Source organism: Eptesicus fuscus, chromosome 3 (genome assembly GCF_027574615.1).
Source record: "Eptesicus fuscus isolate TK198812 chromosome 3, DD_ASM_mEF_20220401, whole genome shotgun sequence".
Lineage (NCBI taxonomy): Eukaryota > Metazoa > Chordata > Mammalia > Chiroptera > Vespertilionidae > Eptesicus > Eptesicus fuscus.
The window spans coordinates 11,429,102-11,448,505 of record NC_072475.1 but is presented as its reverse complement, the minus strand read 5'-3'; the positions used below and the strand labels follow the sequence as shown (position 1 = coordinate 11,448,505).

General features: G+C 39.0%; 1 protein-coding gene across 1 annotated transcript in view; it reads right to left on the bottom strand.

The window, feature by feature from the left end:
- CYYR1 (cysteine and tyrosine rich 1) overlaps positions 1 to 19,103 on the bottom strand; it is an 80,811-nt gene extending 61,708 nt beyond the window's left edge. The window contains exons 1-2 of the mRNA XM_008145628.3: positions 18,954 to 19,103; positions 13,940 to 14,042 (exon numbers count right to left, since the gene is read on the bottom strand). Coding sequence (XP_008143850.2) covers positions 13,940 to 14,042; positions 18,954 to 19,026 — 176 coding nt within the window. The 5' untranslated portion in view covers positions 19,027 to 19,103. The remainder of the gene's footprint in view (positions 1 to 13,939; positions 14,043 to 18,953) is intronic.
- Between the last annotated feature and the right edge of the window lie 301 nt (positions 19,104 to 19,404).

Below are 19,404 nucleotides of genomic sequence, written 5' to 3'. Positions count from 1 at the left end.
CTACCATCATTGAAATGGGTTTTTAGTGCACTACAAAAATGCATATGTGTGGGACATCTCTGGGAAGATATCATTTCCTTGTGGAAGTGTTTATAAAAAAACAATAGATTATCAAGTTTTAGATTGGTTTAGAATGGGAATAGAGTAAAACTAAGCTTCCATTTATTATATGCATTAATTGGCATGACTCATAATTAAAAATAAAGAAGAGAGCCCAGACAGCATGGCTCAGTGGTTGAACGTCAACCTATGAACCAGGAGGTCACAGTTTGACTCCCAATCAGAGCATATGCCCAGGTTGTGAGCTCAATCCCCAGTGTGGGGCGTGCAGGAGGCAGCTGATCAATGATTCTCTCTCAACATTGATGTTTCTATTTCTCTCTCCCTCTCCTTTCCTCTCTGAAATCAATTAAAAATATTATTAAAAATAAAATAAAGAAGAGAAAGAAAGGGAAAATAAAAATAATTTCATTTAACCCTGTATGTAGGTCAACATACATGTTTTGTTCTTTTTCCTGTGTAAACTGAGTTTCAACAAACAAAATTAGTGTTTTTACTTTGTGTTTATAAAAACCAAATGTCAAATTTTTTAATTTCTCCTTTTGATGATTAGTTCTTCCTGGTTGATTGATCCTTTTCACATTATGCAATATCACTTTTTATGGCTGGTAATATTCTCTGCGCTGAACTTTGTGTTAAGTTAATGTAGCAACAATCTAATTTTCTTTTGCTTAATGTTTACATGGTATATCTTTTTCCATCCTTTCTCTTTTTTCTTTTCGTGGCTTAATAGCTCATTGCTTCCTCACCACCAGCTTTATCAAGATATAATTGACAATGAAAATTATATATCTTTGATGTCTACAACCTGATAGCTTGATATACATCCTATATAATAAAAGGCTAATATGCAAATTGACCAAATAGCGGAATGACCGGTCACTATGATGTGCACTGACCACCAGGGGGCAGACATTCAATGCAGGAGCTGCCCCCTAGTGGTCAGTGCGCTCCCACAGGGGGAGCACTGGTCAGCCAAAAGCCGGGCTCATGGCTGGTGAGCACAGCGGTGGTGGCTGGAGCCTCTCCTGCCTCCGCGGCAGCTGGATAGCCCCTGAGAGCTCTGGGCCTGCGAGAGGGCACAGGTCAGGCTGAGGGACCCCTCCCTCAAGTACATGAATTTCATGCACCAGGCCTCTAATTAATAAATAATCATCAGAGTCAAGGTAATTAACATAACCATTACCTCACATAGTTAGCTTTTTCTTGTGTGTGTGTTTGTTGAGAAAACTTAAAATCTAACCTCTTTGCAAATTTCAATTACACATATAGTATTGTCCACTATATTCACATTATCCATTAGGTCTCCAGAATTTATTCATCTTAGATCATTGAAACTTTGTACCCATGACCAACATCTTCCATTTCCCTTCCTCCAGTACTTTTAACCTACTTATATCATTCTAGTTGAAGTGAGTTTCAGGGAGATAGGACAAACTCTGCCAGTTAAAAATATCCATTCGCTGTCCTTTATTTTAGTTACTGTGTTTTGATCACTAATATAATTATCGATGTTGGATTTAGGTCTACTATGTTATTATTTGCTTTCTGTTTGTTTTCTCGGTTTATCATTTCATTGATTCTCCTTTCCTGCCTTCTTTTAAATTCAATTTCACTGTAGGATTTTAGTTTATTTGTGTTTTGGGCTATGTGTAGTCTAGAATGGAGTAAGCAGAGGGGAAAAACTGGTAAACTCATGGCTAGTTAGGTGGTACTTCAAATTTTGGTCTTGTTCACTGATCTGCTTGCTATTATTTTCTTTCCATATACCTGAAATTGCTGCTCTGCACATTCCATCCAAATTCCATAGCTGCATTCAGTGGGAGGCAGAGAGTGAAGTGTGCTTTTTGTCTTACCCCAAATTGGAGCCAATCCTTCCAACAAAAGGCAATGAAACAAAAACTACCGCAGACACTGAGCAAAATACAGAGCGTGGTAAGTTGGCTGTTTAGAGCCAACAAGCTGTGTAAAAAGAAACTCATTTTAGAATTGATAGACCTCAGTTGATCCTTGGTATGATCAATGATGTTTTATTCAGCATGCCAGCTGGCATTTATTGCCATCACTGAAAATTCATTCAATCTAGCAATTTGCCGATGTAGGTTGTGTATAATATCATCAGAGGCATGTCATTGCTCTTTTCATTCTTGTAAGTCTTCTAAGCACTTGATATATTGAAAGAACTTCTGATTAACACATTTCCTTCAAATGCCTAATCAGGGTAGTTCTAAACCTTTACATGCAAAAGCATGCTCCAGTGTATAGAGTCCTGTGACCACTGCTGGAATGGCTAGCAGTTAGACCACTGTTTTGTGTATAAATTGTTACTGGCAAGTCATCAGTAGAGACAAACCAGTCGTATGTACAATGTACACTTCTGAAAAGTTGTGAATAAAATAAATTTTGAATAGTGAATTAACTGGAGCTCTATAATGAATCCTTTTATAAAGCAAATCACTGCCCCCTGATTTTTGGTATTGCATATGTTATGCTTATATATTTTTGTTTAGACTAGTTTACTCTAATGTACAAGTCAGTCTAGGGCAACAAGGTAGATTTGTCTACTTAATGCACATGACTTTGGGGGCTGCATTATGCTTCTAGCAACTGCTGGGCAGCAGGACATGGTACCTAATGAGCTGCCTTTGCCGTCATCAGGCTGAAGTCACATTTGATTCAGTAGATCATTTGTTTCAGTCAATGCTCAAAGTGCTCTCCTGAGGAGAGATGCCCATGCTTTGGTCTAAAGAATCAGGGAGAGAGCCTCACACCCAAAGCTATGCTCTGCTGCTCAGTCATGAGCTTTCCAGATGACCTTGGAGGAGTCACTTTGCTCTCCATTGATTTCATCGTTTTCCAAGCTCCAGATGGTTTCATCACCCAATGTTTTCATTAATGACAGAAAACATTTCCAAAGCCATTCGAAGTACTTTTATGTACACATTTTTCTTCTTTTATGTGCACATTTTTCCTCCAGCCTTATTCTCAGATATAGGTAACCTGTTACTGCTAGTCCTTTTTTATAAATGAATAAACTGAGGCTCGGTGATATTAGGAGAATAAAGTTCACACAGCATAAAAGAGGAACTCAAAACTTTTATCAATTACCCTACCACCCACTATCGCTGAAACTACTGTGAATTAAGAACACTCACAAAGAGTTGTTTCCTGAAAAAGGGCAAAGTCTATTTACTTAATATATTGCTCAAGATTGCAACTGCATAGTTGAGTTTTCACCATTTATTGGATAAATTTAAATTCAAATATTTCCCTCTGGGTAAGACTTTGGAGACTGATTTTGTTTCATTTCTGGTGTTTGGAGAGGGAAAATGCTGTATCAACATTATGCAGTTGGTTATTTGCAATCACAGGTAGCACTTATTTTCTCTGCAAAATGCAACATAGCATAGAGAGAGATTGTTCTGCCTACCTTTTGGGCAGTGTGAATTCACAAAGAGTATGTTTGAGGTAATTTGTCATATTTTTTTCCTATTTTTGTCAGCTTGGTGCAAAGGCATAAAAAGACATTCTTCTCGTTACCTGTAAGAATTTTCTTCTTCCTCTTTTTGCAAGAAAGAATGTCGACACTAGAAATTCTGTTCATCTTGAGTTACTATGAGTTAAGGGGGCAAGGCTTTCAGCCATGGCACTTTCAGATGGAATCCTATTACACTGCATGAGGTTACCATCGCCCTCTGACATTGTCATTCGTCATGGGTGTGTTCATCCTAACATTTTTCATTTGGGAGGCAGCTGCATGTTGTGTTCTGACCGGCAGCTGCCCACCAGATTTCTTCCAATAAAATGGGATAAACATCACTCTGTGTCTGCATAATTCTTCCTTCCACAACATTATCAATAAAACATTTTATTTCCAAAAGTTGTGCAACTGAATGGAGTTGTATAGCAGCCTGTTGCCTTAATAATCACAGACAGGCAGATCACACTTCTGCATTGATAGACCACACTTCAATATGTGCTGTGTCAATGAAACATGACAACAGGTAAAAATCATTATAACTAAATTGGCATTTGAGTTCTAATCTTATTACCTGATTATAAATTTATTGTCATACAAAGTGTGACTAGAAAGTGGTCACTGAATCAATCCATGGAATGATACCTGATTTGTATTCTGTGAAAATAAATTCTAACATATTCCAATTACAATTTGATTTTTCTAAGCAAATATATATCCACATGATACATATTTATTTAGAACACACAAAATGTCAGTTTTTCATGTTTAGATAGAGGATTGATCTGCATTTAGTGATGCATCATTGATCACTGAGTTGGTCAGGCCCTGTACCTTCCACTAAGTTGTTAGATTGACTTCATGTCCCCTCATGGTCTAGAGCCGTGGTCAGCAAACTGTGGCTCGCGAGCCACATGAGGTTCTTTGGCCCCTTGAGTGTGGCTCTTCCACAAAATACCACAGCCTGGGCGAGTCTATTTTGAAGAAGTGGCATTAGAAGAAGTTTAAGTTTAAAAAATTTGGCTCTCAAAAGAAATTTCAATTGCTGTACTGTTGATATTTGGCTCTATTGACTAATGAGTTTGCCGGCCACTGGTCTAGAGCAGTGGTTCTCAACCTTTCTAATGCCGCAACCCTTTAACCCTTTGCACTCGCTTGCTTTTTTCTCGATTCCTTTATTCTAATGCTAACCATGTCGAGTTACACTCGACATCTGAGGGCAAAAGGTTAATACAGTTCCTCATGTTGTGGTGACCCCCAACCATAAAATTATTTTAGTTGCTACTTCATAATTTTAATTTTGCTACTGTTAATGAATCGTAATGTAAATATCTGTGTTTTCTGATGGTCGCGACCCACAGGTTGAGAACTGCTGCTGTAGAGCATAAGACCATCGGAAAACACAGATATTTACAGTACGATTCATAACAGTAGCAAAGTTACAGTTATGAAGTAGCAACGAAAATAATTTTATGGTTGGGGGTCACCACAACATGAGGAACTGTATTAAAGGGTCGCGGCATTAGAAAGGTTGAGAACCACTGGTCTAGAGTATGGAAGGTCAGACAGGTAATTTAGGGACTTGAATAAAGTCATAAATAATAATATGGTAGGTAAAAGATAGTGTATGGCAGCATATAAGAGAGAATTTAATCCAGATATTGAGGGTAAGAAAAGGCTCACCCCAAAATATGGTTTTAGGACTTCATAAGGTCGCAGAGCAATGAATAGTTTCCATTCTCCCATCCTGAAAGCTTCAGATTTTCAGGAGCTGGTGGAGAGCAGCAGGAAGAGTCCAGCACGTGAATTTTTAAATGCCAGCTCATTACATAGTAGCCATGTGAATTTTGAAAAAAAGTTCCCTAATTCTGAGCCTCAGTTTCTTTATCTGTACAGACTAGAGTAATAATACTTAGGTCATGAGGGCTACTCTGAAGATTAATAAACTAATATAACCTAAGCATCTAGGACAGAAAAAGGATAAATAAATGGTAGTTTCCATGACTTTCATAATCATTGCCACCACCAAACAGACCTTCTCTTACAATACCCAACTCTGATTTCTGTCTAAGGTAGCCCCTAAACCCTAGAATATATGACCAGATATGATTGTGTACAATCAGAATACCTGAAGATGGGTGCTCACATCAACTGCTTTTTTATGGTAATGTGCGCAATTCACACTGAACTAAAAGACCAGCACGCTTATGTTTTTATCTATATATATAAAAAGCCAGCGACTGGAACACTGGAACAACTGGAATGACTGGTTGCTATGACACAGTGTGGTCAGCCTACCGCCTGTGGTCCCCTCCCCCCAGCCGGCCCCACCCCTGATCTCCCTCCTTAACCCGGGGGCGGGGCTGGCCAACCTCCCGCAGCTCCTCCCCCCCACCAGCCTGGCCTGATTGGCCCCCATTGGGGCAGGCCCACTGAACCCCACCTGTGCATGAATTCGTGCACCAGGCCTCTAGTATAATATAAAACACAAGAAGTGCATAGAAGAAAATAAAGCCATTTACTAGTACTATTCCTACTACCACAGGACATGTCTTCAGGCTTATTAGTGAAGGACAGATTAATTTTCATAGGGGTGAAGGAATTTTGAAAGGATGGGGGGCACTTGAAGGAAATAGATATAGAACAGTTTTCAGGAAGCTGATCATGTAATTGGTGTAGAACATAGAATATCTCTGTCCATATTTATAGAAATAAGTTACTGAGACTATTTCCTAAAACTTAATCTATGCCTTCCTAAAAACAAACTATGATTTTGACATTAGTCTTAATTTACAAAGACAATTCTGATAGAATTGAATATAGATTTGACTGAGCAAAGTTTTAGACATTTAATAACATAAAGTTTGCTTTTAACCCTACCAGACCACTGTACCGATTTTTCGGTAATTTCTGAATCTGCCGCTATACCACTGTACCTAATTTTTGGTACTTTGCCTAGTACGTGAAAAAAATGTGTCACAAACTAAAAATAACCAACCAATCGTAGTCAAACCTCATGGTTAGCCATTGCAAATGTCTGCCCCCATGTGTTTGAATTGACTTTGTGTGGTTTGACGTGAAAAAATTCTGAAAATCCACAATGAAACGAGCGGCTGATGAACCAAGCACTTCAACAGGAAAGTGAAGTAGGTCTAGGCTTATCACAGTCCAACAGGTGATCGATACTTTGGTTGATTCAGACTCTGAGGAGTCAGAATTTCATCAAGAATACGTTTCCAGTTCAAGTGACACAGACAGTGAGAGCTCGAGTGATGAGGAGAATCTTGAACCTTAAAGATCTAGAGCTAGATCGATAATAGGAGAATGGGGGGCGTGTCCCTCAAACAGCTGATGGGGGAGATCTAGGTGGTGATGAAGGTTGGACAAGGAATTTTGTATCACCAAATACAGATCTGAATTTCAATGAGGGTGGAAAAGGCCCAGTGAACATTCCTGGATCTATCACAGAGGAGAGTGAACCAATTGACTTTTTATCCTTGTTTTTGGATGATACTTTCTGGCAAAATTTGACAGAGGAAACCAACCTCCAGGCCCACCAATTGCATGTAGCAAAGCCCAACTCCTACAATGCCAAAAATTTCAAGGATGCCACAGTGGAAGAAATGAAGGCTTTTCTTGGACTGAGGATCTATATGGAATACTTATGTATAAAGCCCAGCTATCGGGATGATTGGACAAATGAGGGCTCTGACTTTGTTGGGTTTACTCCTGGATTTCGAAATGTTATGACTCGAGACAGATTCTTGGCCCTTTGGAGTTTTTTTTACACATAATTGATGAGGAAGGCACAGATATCGATAAGCCAGATAGAATATATAAAGTTAGGCCTTTCTTGAAAAGTCTGCTCCCCAAGTTTCTCCACTTCTATCTGCCAAAGCACCATTTGAGCCTAGATGAGGGGATGATCCTGACAAAAAAACCGCTTGGCCATCAAGCAGTGTATCAAGGATAAGCCCACAAATTGGGGCATCAAGTCTTTCCTTCTCTGTGAAGGTGAGACTGGCTACATTTTGAATGCAGAAATCTACACTGGTGCTGCACCAATGCCTCTAAAAGACTTGGGCGCAGTAGGAAATACAGTCGTTCGTCTCCTGACCTCATGTGCAATGGAAAATAGATCTCATGTGCTTGTCATGGACCGGTTCTACAACTCTGTAACCCTTGCTAAATATGCACTGTCAGAATTACACACAGGAATTGTGGGAACCCTGCAGCAAAACTGGAAGCAGTTTCCTAAGTCGCTGAAAAGTGTAAAAAACTTGCTAGGGGTGACAGTCGCTATCTATGTCAAGAAAGTGTAACATGTTTAGTTTGGCAGGATAGAAAGCCCATCACATTTATTTCGAACTACCACGATCCAGCCCAAAATGTAGTAATAAACAGAAGAAATAAAGATGGCAGTGTGCAAGAAATACAGATGCCACAGCTGGTGAAGGACTATAATAAATATATGGGTGGCTGTGACAAAAATGACCAGATGACCCGCCTTCACTGGTCTCGTCGTCATTACTGCTGGCCCCGGCGGCTTTTCATAATTTTTTTTATGTGGGCCAGTTATAATTCTTCTATCTTGTATGCTTCAAAGCAGCAAGCTGCTTCAAAAAAGCCAGTTTATTTCACCAGATATATTCAGAAACTGTGCCTGCAACTTACTGGTGGATACAGGACATCAGCCCACCGCCACCCACAAAAGGAACCCTGCCCTCAACGGATGACCCCAGGCAATCATTTCCCAGAGATTCCCCCTGGGACATCATCTAATCATATCTGTGTTGTGTGCATGGAAAAGCACTCCAGGTACAACAAGCAAAATCCTGGAGTGTCGTACAAAGACAATCCACGCAAGAAGGTGAAGAGCAACATCTGGTGCTCACTTTGCAAGAAGTACCTCTGTGTGAAACAAGGCTCATCCTGCTGGGTGGATTGTCACACAAAGGTGGAATATTGGCGCTAGATGAAAGGTAGACCTATTTTCTACAATGTCTCCAAGTTCCATCTTATTCTAGCCACTTGTTTGCATGTAACTAACATTTTTCTCTATCATGTTGATTTTTTCTCTTTAATGCTCAGGAGCCCAGGTATAGGGGACAGTTAGGTTCAGGGCTGCAGGTCTGGTAGGGTTAATAACATAACCCATAAAAGGTAAGTGTATGTAAGTTTCTGAGAATCACTGACTTTCTTCTTATATTAAAAACTAGAGGCCCGGTGCACAAAATTCGTACATGGGGGTGGTCCCCTCAGCCCAGCCTGCACCCTTTCCAATCTGGGACCCCTCGAGGGGTGTCCAACTGCTGGTTTAGGCCTGATCCCACAGGCAGTCGGACATCCCTCTCACAATCTGGGACCACTGGCTCCTAACTGCTCACCTGCCTGCCTGCCTGATCACCCCTAACTGCCCCCCCCTGCTGGTCTGGTCACCCCCAACTGCCCTCCCTGCTGGCTTGGTCACCCCTAACTGCTCTCCTGCTGGCCTGGTCACCCCACGCAGCCTGCTGCTCAGTCATTTGGTTGTCCCTCACTAAGACCCCTGCTGGCCTGGTCGTCCCATGCAGCCTGTTTGGTTGTCCGTTTGGTTGTTTCGGTTGCGACGGTCACTTAGGCTTTTATATATATAGATCATTTGTTAAATGTAAATCAAGTTCATATATTTTTAACATTGTTAGTTATTTATCTTTATGTCATTACTAAAACAAAAATAAGACTCCCACAGACTTTGATTTGCTTAATATGCTCCATCCCAGAAGTGCTTTTTTCCCTGAGTACTAAGAAAATTTAAATTTAATTAATTTAAATGTTTTTACCAATGCTAAAGGCCTTTCAAAATGCATTATGTTTCTGTCAGTATTTGCATAGCCTCATATGTTTTATTCAGAATGCTCAGCTACTTAATGAGCATAGAACCTCAAATGCCATTTGAAAATATGAAACCTTTATCTTTTAACTTGGTTTTGCTTTCATGCATAACATGACTCTAAAATCACAGTTGTGATATTTAGTAGCTGTCTTTGCAAAACTGCAGGCAATATATCTTTTACATTTCATTGAGAAGAAAAGAACCTTAATCCCACCAGGATCTCCATTATTAGTTCTTCCTCTTGACTTTTCCCCATGGGGATTCTGAGATGGCCAGATGTCTCTCTGACGAATCCCTAGATAGACCTGCGTCTTACAAAGGCAAGCTGGAAGAGCAAAAATCTATTTTTGAGGAAGGGGATTAAATCTTACTTCTTGTCATCTGGCTCACTGTGTCCAACCCAGTCATTACTGCTTCCTATTCAATATTGTACAATTATTCTCTTACTCACGTAGTAGCTTACCTTCACTTTCAGTAGTCTAACAATAATTAGCCACTCATCTGCACTCTTTATTCCCTTGAATTCTACTAATTCTAAAGACTATTGTGCAAACCACATCTTTACCCTGGATCCTCTCTCTAGGGAATGCCAATTCAATTTCATCAGCAGCAAAAATTGAAATAGCCTATTCCATATTCATCACAGATGTTTATCTTCCATGGACAAGAGTGGCTGAGTGAAATGTTTGAGAATCAATTGGATGAGAAATTGTTTATTTCTTGAATTGGCCTAATTCTCATTTTCAAGCACAGTGCGGCTTTAATCTTCAGGTAGTTACTTTTGTGATAAAAAAAAAATGTCAAAAATGGCAAAATGATTCCAAAGTCACACATTCTGTCATAAATGGTTCTAAATACTATATAACAACTCAAATGTGTATTCCAAATCTTTTCTCTATGGAATTAATAATCATCATTATTTGGTACCTTCTCACCTATGTCCCTTGTTTCAGTGCTAAGAATTTGTCCTTTCTATATAAAACCAGCTATCTTATTTCTAGAAAAAATACTAAATTATTTTGTTTCAGTTATGTTAGGCATGACCAATAAATGTATGAAATCTACCAATAAAAGTATGCAAAGTAAGAACTTATCTTTTGCCTTACCGACCTATTCTTACGTTATATTCAAAGGTTACCCTTACCTCTCTAGCAATGCTGAGCAACATAGCTTTTACAAACTGGTCATTTCCTTTCTTATATCTTTGTTTTGAAAGCACAAGTCCATCTATCTAGAAGTGCTTACCTTTTTTCACTGTCCATTTGTAAATAAACTTCTTTCAAAGTTCTGTTCAAATTTCATGTTTATGAGGCTTTCTCTAAACATTTTTCTAGACACACACACACACACACACACACACACACACACACACACTCTGCACTGTTTTCTCTCTTCCTGACCCTCCAATAGCACATCATGGATTAGTTCATCAAATTAGAATTTTTTTTTGTCTACACTCTCTTTTCTTATTATATTAGAAGATCCTTAAGGTCAGGGTACATCCTTTATCCAACTTTGATGATCTAGTTCAGTACTGCAATGGTTATGGGCATACACTATGTATTTGTAAATAATTGATTGCATAGTATATGCTGACTTCTGTAAAATTATCCTTAAATTCTGGAAAATAACTACTATTTTTTTTCTATATTGAAAACATTATCTGTGACCATAGTGATTTAAGTAGAATATTCTATTTTAAATAGACTTATGTTAAAGAGACTTACTGTGGTGATCAAACCATTACTTTATACACCTGAAACTAATACAATGTTCTATGCCAATTATATCTCCATTAAAAAGGTAGATATGCTATTGTAAAGCTTTGATTTTTAAAGTTTTCTGTGAGATACAAGTAAATTTTAAAGTTATTAACCACAAGAAGAATAAAAAGGGGGGGTTCCTCAATTTATTTGTGAAAATTAACTCATTCAGGTAAAATATCAGTAAAATAAGGCTTTTTAACTAAAAAAAGAAAGGTTGGCTTTTGTGATCTCTTCAAAATGTCTTAATGGTTAGTCTGCAAAACAGAGCAGAGTTGAACTAAAGAGAATTCAGGGTGAAACATGTGAACTCCGATTATTTCAGAGGGTGACTAGGGAAAGCACTCAGTGACCAGGATAGGCGTTCCAGACCTCACCAGTTACCAACAGTCTAGAATGACCCAAATTGCATTTTGTACTCTTTTTAGCTCATTTTAAGCTGAGCCAAGATATTTTCTATTTTTAAACAGACAAAAATAGAAGCCAATTTATAAAGTTGTTCATTTATGAGACAAAACATCCATTGTATTTACTGCTTTCTTCTTTATTACTTTTCTGATAACCACAAAGATTTAATTTTCTGTTAAGATGATTAAAGTGATTTTGCTAAGAATGTGTCTAGATGCTTGGAATAGAGAAAGCATAGCTTCTGAGTTCCAAAATAGCTATATTTGAAGGCATGTGCATGAAAGAACTTTCGTAAGCATTCTTGGACTGATATTTTTTCTCTCAACCCCTCTGCCCACACCCAACTTAAAAAAAAAAAATCCTTTGGGTGGAGTTAAGAACTCTTTTCAAATCTTAAACAATAACTGGAAATCCTGAAAATGTATTCTCCTTTATCCAGTGGGGAAAACATTTTAAAGTACCCCCCTCCTTTTCCCCCCTAAGAATTGTTTAGCAAGGGATTTACTTAGGGGTTTCTATTTTGAACAGAGAATTCAGTGTTAACTGCCTGAAATAAAATGCCATCTGTATTTATTTACCTCAAAGGCAAAATCCTTTTCCCCCCAATATTACAAGTACATGGCCCTAATAACCCAGGTAAATATATCAACTCAACTACTTCTTTAATTAAATGGTGAAATTAGTGACTTAGAATATGTACTATTAAAATGTGAATAAGATTGCAAATTTAAACACATCAAGCACGCCTAAGCTTAATTTTTAAGTATTCTGATTAGTAAATTATGTCTCACATATGTATTTCCCAGGGTGGCAGGAGCTATCAGATGAGAGATAAGGGCACAGAGCATGGTGTAGTTAGTGGACAGGGAAATGGGCCAGGAACCAGGGGAGCAAAGAACCACAGAATCACTCCGATGTCAGGTTCCTCAAATGTATACCACCTGCTGGGACCACCCACACATCTACCTAGCACATCAGTATCTGGCATGTGGCGACCACTCGAAAATAACATTGGAACTTAGTCATAATGTAATTTAAATATGAAGTGATATATAAATGTGCAACATCTTTATACACTTATAATTAGGGTATTCGGAGTTAATTCCCGTGACTATCGTTCTGACCATTTCCTAATATAAGAAGGAAACTTCATCTCTTTTCCACCAAGTCTTCCATGAAAAAAAATTTCAAACATTTTATTTAGAGTTTATATGCACACCAAAAATGCATAAGTTCCATCCCTCGATTTTTATTGCAGCCTGACCTTTCTTATATAACCATGACATTCTTTAAGAGGAACCGGAAGTCTGATGCTTGTTGTTCTCATTCAGAGAGACATGATCTCTAATATCAGCCCCAACATTGAGTCTAGAAAGTTTATGTTATAGCAGGTTTTCTATTTTCAGGAAAGGGAAGTTGAGTTGTATGCCGTCTCAATGGACATCCTTTAGTGCCTAATCTTTCCTGGTTCCAAGTAAGCCTATAGGGCATGAGTGAAGCCACAACAGGACAGCGTCCAAATCATCCTGATGTTCACGTGACAAATAAAAGCTAAGGAGAACAGAGGCTAGACTCTTGCAGCTATCTGAAAGACACAGGCGATTCTGACTCAGAAAAGTCTTACCTTTCCAATTCTCTCCCTTTCATTTCCCACCATGACGGTGTGTGTAGAGAAACTGAGAGTTGTATACTTTTAAGACATACAACTCTGAAGGCAGTTCCTGCTTCTCCATTTCCCTTTGACTAGAAGCATCTCTAAAATAAAATGTGAGTTTGTTATGGAGAAATGCTTAACACAGGCTAAGTGTGTATGTCTCATGGCTTTTCGTAGTTGGTTATTCCTTTACATTGCTGATGCCTAGACTTCCTTGGCTTTAAACTTGTTTCCTGAAGTTGCTTTATATGCATCACATAGAAAATTGACATTTCATATCTCAGCTGTTTTTATTCATAATGTCTCTTTCCCATGATATCTACTGAATGACAAATACATGGATGGCAAAATAAGCTGGCTATAATTACATGACAAATTCTAACTTATGAATTTTTTAATAAAGCAGACAGCATAATTTACAATGTTGAAAAAAAGATCAGTAATATGAATAGGTCTACTTAAAACATTGTTATTATTTTAAAACACAAATTAAGCAACAATGAAGGCAATTTATTTTATCTATTAACTTGTACATTTTGTCAAGTAATATAACATACTAGAGAGTGATGAGGATTTAGTATCTACAGTATAGATTTTCTGTCAACAGCCACTCTTAAAAATTTCTTGCCCATGCCTATAACAGTACATTTTGCAACCATATCTGGGCATGGGAAATGTTGCCACATTTGACCACTACTCACGAGAGGATATTCCCAATATAGGCGTAGTAGGAGCAACAATAGGGCGTGGTCCCATCACAGCAGTAAGATCTGCAGTCTTTGCCACACTGAGCAAGACAATTGTCTACAAAAATAAAAACAACATGTCCAGTTACAGTTCTGAAATCACAACTTCATGAAAAATTATCCCATTTCATACCTTAACCATTCCTCAGTGGATTTAGATTTTTGTTTTACGTACGCAGAATGGTAAAATATTTGTAAACATCTGAACTAATCTTCCTTCTCTATTAGATATAAAGCTAGAAAAGGCTAAGACCATTCTTTGAATCACCTGCATTCAACACCATAGTTGGTGGTCAGAACTGAATAAGACAATGAAGGGAGGAATGAATGACCTAACTAATCAGTCATTCAACTTGTCAACTGAGTTCTCATAATAATTTTTAAATGGTAAAGTCTTTTGACTTTAGGATATTACTCTCAACTTCATTTAATGGAAAATGTTATTGACATGAATAATGTCAACTGGAAATAATTTTAAAATAATGTACAATGATCACAATTTGCTTACATATGGTAACACGAATAAGTCTGCATATCCTATCAATGTATTTAGATTAGAAAATAAAAAATTTCCCTAGATAATTAACTTGTGAAAAATTAAGAGTTTAATGTCAGGTTGAAGAATCAATAAACTATGAAATAGCACTCTGTGATGGGGGAAGGTATTTTCTGATTAAAAAGGATATGTTGTAGCTAGCAAAACCAAATTATTATCTATTTTGCCACATGTTTTTGGTAAGGAAAATTACACCAAAAATGTTGAATAAAAATTACCCTGGCTTTTAAAAATTCTTTATTTCATCTACATAATTTATGTTTAACACGTTAAGGTTACCATTTAGTTATAGTTAGTGGTATACATTATAATGGATATATGAGTTTCAGGTATAGTATTAGGAAAACATTAAGTACAGCCTGATAATTTAAGTTAGATGTTCAAAAATCACAAAATAAGTAATTTCCAAGTCAATCTCTGAAGGTAATGACAATTTTCTAAATTATGTAAGACTTTTGCTTTTTTTGCTCAAGTCACATAAAAATATAAGGTGTTATATTTAGACCTACATATCCAAATGATTTATCTAGAAAGAAAAATTTTTATTTTGTTTTTAAATTACCTCCTTGCCAAGATGAAGTTTTACAAAAGGATGTGACCAAAAAGTAACAAAGTTCATTCACCTTTATCAATAATGTGTGGCCTTTGTGGAACAAGGTAAGAAAGTTCACATTTTCTTTCCCTCAACTTTATTTCTAACTTCTAAATGAACAAACTTCAATGTCTTCTTCTGGGATGAGGTAAAAAAAAAAAAATGAGGGGGCAGGGGGAATAGTTACCTTGGTAAGATGCAGTAACTCTGCTTAAATTTACTTGAAAAGTTTGAAGACAGAAACACAATCTAATGATTTATTGACTGTATGCTTTTTGCAGAATGCATCGAACTTTTAAAGGCTATTTATTTTCTCACTTTCCCAGTGAATGTTTACTGCTCTCATTTTTTTTTGTGCTGTTTAATTAATTCAAATATTTAGACTGCTCAGTTGTCTCAAGCATTTAGCAGGAATGTTTTGCTTCATGATCTTAAAAGCTATAAAAGACACTGAGATACCGGGAGAGCTGCTATCCCCATTTATTCTGCGGGAGGACAACCGATATGTAAGCAGCTTTATGAGGTGCCTTTTCAATGACATGCAGGGCAGTGATCTTACTAAGCACTCCATGAATATCAAAGACTCAATGACTACTATTGGACTCAATTACTCTTATTGTAAGGACATGCTGATATCAAAATATTTTGAGCCAATGTGACAGGAAACCAAGCCCAAGATCTTGTCGCCAAGAAACTGGCTTTTACCTGCAGCAAACATCTCCATCATGTCACACATTGTTCATGATTTTTATGGCATTTTCCAGTGCTCCTGTCTACTTCCCAGAATTAAACGACTGAAAAGGGCAGATTTAATAGCTCCGCAAATACATTCACAACCATGACATTTCCAGACCGCGGTTCCAACCACACCTCAAAGCTTATTTTGATATGTTAGTTGCTTTCTCCACTTTATTTGAGACTAATTCTACAAAGATTAGAGTTTGAACAATACAGGAGCGTTTTCTCACATGTTAAAAAAAAAAAAAGGAACATTTTGATTGTCTTCAGAAAATAAATAATATTGCTTCTAATATTCAAGGTAATATCCTTGAAAATCAGCCAATGCGAACTTTTCTCAGTGACTTTAGTTAAAGGCATGAAGATCTGGAGGAAGATTCCCCACCCCCACCCCACCTTAAAGAATGTGTCCTACAGGAAAAACAGCATCTGGCTGCAAAGATTTGCTCAGAAAAAGGTTCTTATAAACTACAGCTAAGGATAAGAGAGGAAGGAAAGGGAGGGGACAGAAGTCACTCTAGCTGAGACTGCAAAGGCAAAACCTTGGCCAGATCCTGTCTTTGTAGCCTGTACTGGACGCTGGATAATAATATAAACACTTCCTTGGGTCTCATTCCAGAAGTGACTCCACAATACAGCGTGATGCTTCAGGTATAGAAACTTGATCGTATTTCCTTAACAAATGGACCAGGAATTTAATGCATTTGCTTTGAGGAAAATAATTCAGGTTATGGACAGCGCATCTACTTGTGTTTTCATCCCATCAAAACTGACAACTCATTTAGCAGGGTGTCTGAACTATTCTTACTTCTGTAGTGTTCCCTTATCTCATCTCTATCCTCACTTCCAGCCCTAACTCTTACTTCCAACCAAACTGAATTATCTATTTTTGCAAAGACACATCTCGTGGTGTTTGCCTTTGTGCATCCTATGTCCTATTACTCCATCTCCTATGTCCAAGACTTTCCTATCTTCCAAAGGCCTAGTTCCTAAAAGACCTACTCAATTCAGTTTTTCTGAACAAATATTGATTGTGTTCCACTTATAGGCCAAAGCATTTTGCTAGTCTCTGAGACTATTAAACTGAGCAAAACAGACATCATTTTCATGGAGCTTACACTCCTAGGCCAGCAATAAGACCCTCTCCTTTGAACACTGATAGCACGTGATTGTACCTCTCCTGTGACCCATTTGGGTAACGGACACACTATCTCCTAGCCAAGACTCAGAGGATGGCCTCTGTCCTATGTGTCACTCAGCAAATATTAGTTGAACGAATATGGAAAGCATGAAAAAGCCTCTGATATAAAGAGTTCAGAAATTAACACCAAAGAACACATTAACTCAACATTCCTTATCAAAGACCATAAGTCAATCTAGTATTTTTGGCTTCACATTGTGTACTTTGTAGCTCAGCAGGGAGAGATGTGGAAAGAGAGAAGAAATGGATGGAGAGAAAACTTTCTGAACTAACCAACCTGCTGCTAGCCAGCTCTGCGGGCTTCCTGAACCTGGGGCAGGGAACCCAGAGAAGGAAAAGTTTACCACAAAGTATAGAATAAGACAAAAGAATAAGAAAAGGTTGTTATCAGTGGTGTGATTGAGTAAGAGCAAATGAGGTTATTATGGTTGCATTTGCTGTGTTTGATTTTCTTATTTTTGTCTTCTCTTGATAAAGAGAAGGGGCAGGAAAGAATTATCATTACTTCGAATAAACAAATAAAGAGATAAAACAAATATGAATGCAGTTGATTCTGTTAGTCCCTCAAGTTCTGAAACCTTGTATGATTTAAGTAAAAGAAATACGTGTAAACAGATTAGAATGTGAATTCTCCTCATTAAACAGGAAGTGCTTTTCCTACTTTTATAAATTTCTTCATTTTCCCTACAAGAAAATCTCTTTGAACTAACTTATGGAAACCACTAATTTGCATTTAAATAAACAGACTGAACATTTCCATAAGAGTTATTGTGTGTCACTTCTGGCAAAGTTGAAAGAAGAATTCAAAGCTTTTGATGTGCAGATAATGTTGAAGAACTCTTCATTTCAGCTCTAGTAGCTTTATATGCACTTCAAAATAACAAGCTTTATATATATTAAAAAGTAAATCACACTGCTATACACAAATTTAGTATCATAAGGTCATGGGTGCCAGCCTCTGGTTTTCCTCATAGGAAAGTAGAGATGCGGAAAACATGTTGCAAAACACTTTGCTTTTAGCTTGTATTGTGACTAGAAAACAGATGCAAAACCCGTGTGCAATTAACTTTAGACCTGAGTAAGGAATGAAAGGCCATATCATCGGGCTCCATAGCAGTAGCTGGAGAAGAAAAGCACTTTGCCTCATCAGTCATCAGCAATGCGCGCTGAGAGGAATGAGGAGGGGAATGAGGTGCCCTTCGCCTACAAACAAGGGTTTAACAAAATCCACGAAAACAGACTAGACTCCAGGTGAACGAATGCCTCTCAAAAACCTTACGTTTGACTTCAAAGCATCCAATTGTCCAGGCGACTGCACTAGAGAATCGCCTTCTAAAGAATAAAAACAAAAGTCTAAGGGTTTTTATTTCCAGAAGGGGAAAAAGCGGAATATTCAAAACGCGAGGGCGGAGAGGGCAGTGAGCAGCCTGCAGTGAAATGCAAAAGTCCCCGCTCCGGTTCACTGGAAAACTTCAGCAATGCTGCCTGGACTTCAGGACTTCAGGTGCTTTTTAAAAATGTTTTCCTTCCACCCCTGAGCCTCCAATCACCCTGATTCCGGAGTCGTGGATACTGATACAACCGGATAATGTTCCGCTATCCAGAGAGTAAAATCCCCTACATGTGGGGTTGGGGGTTCCAGGTTGCTTTGTGCAGAGAGGAAAAGAAAAGTAAAGAAGAGCGAGGGAACTTTAGAGGAAAGGGCACGATCAAGGAAAGGAACAAAACCAAACCGAGGGTCCCAGTTTCCCCCCCCACCCACCCCTCCCGGGACCACCCCATCTTTGCGCTCCAGGGCGTCCACTCAGACCGCGTCGCCCCGAGAGGGACCCCAGCGGGGCCCCAGGTTCCCCATCCCTCTCCCCCGCCCTGGGTCACTGACCTGCGAACACAAAGAGCAGAACCAACTTTGGAAGCAAGACCCCTGGACCGCCGGGCAGCCTTCGTGCGTCCATCCAAGCCGGTGGCCGGAGGTTGCGCGCCAGGCCAGCCCCGGACAGACTGACAGACAGACAGACTGGAGCGGCTGGGAGCGACGGGAGAGCCCGGAACGGGAAGGGGATGGAGGGGATGCAGGGGATGGAGGGCGGTCAGATGGAGCCGGCAGTGCTCCCGGGAGGGGGGTCGCGCAGAGACCTGGCCATTGCCCGGAGCCTTAGCGGGGAGCCCGGGGGACCGCACCCGGCCGTGCTGGGGCCGAGGTCTCTTTGTCCCTCCCGGTGGGGCCCTGGCGGCGGGCGAGGGGGACGATCGTGTGTCCTGGGCCGCCGGGGTTCACATTTCATCGCCGCCGCCGCCGGTGGCACGACGCGGGCTGGGGGCGGAGGTGGCCC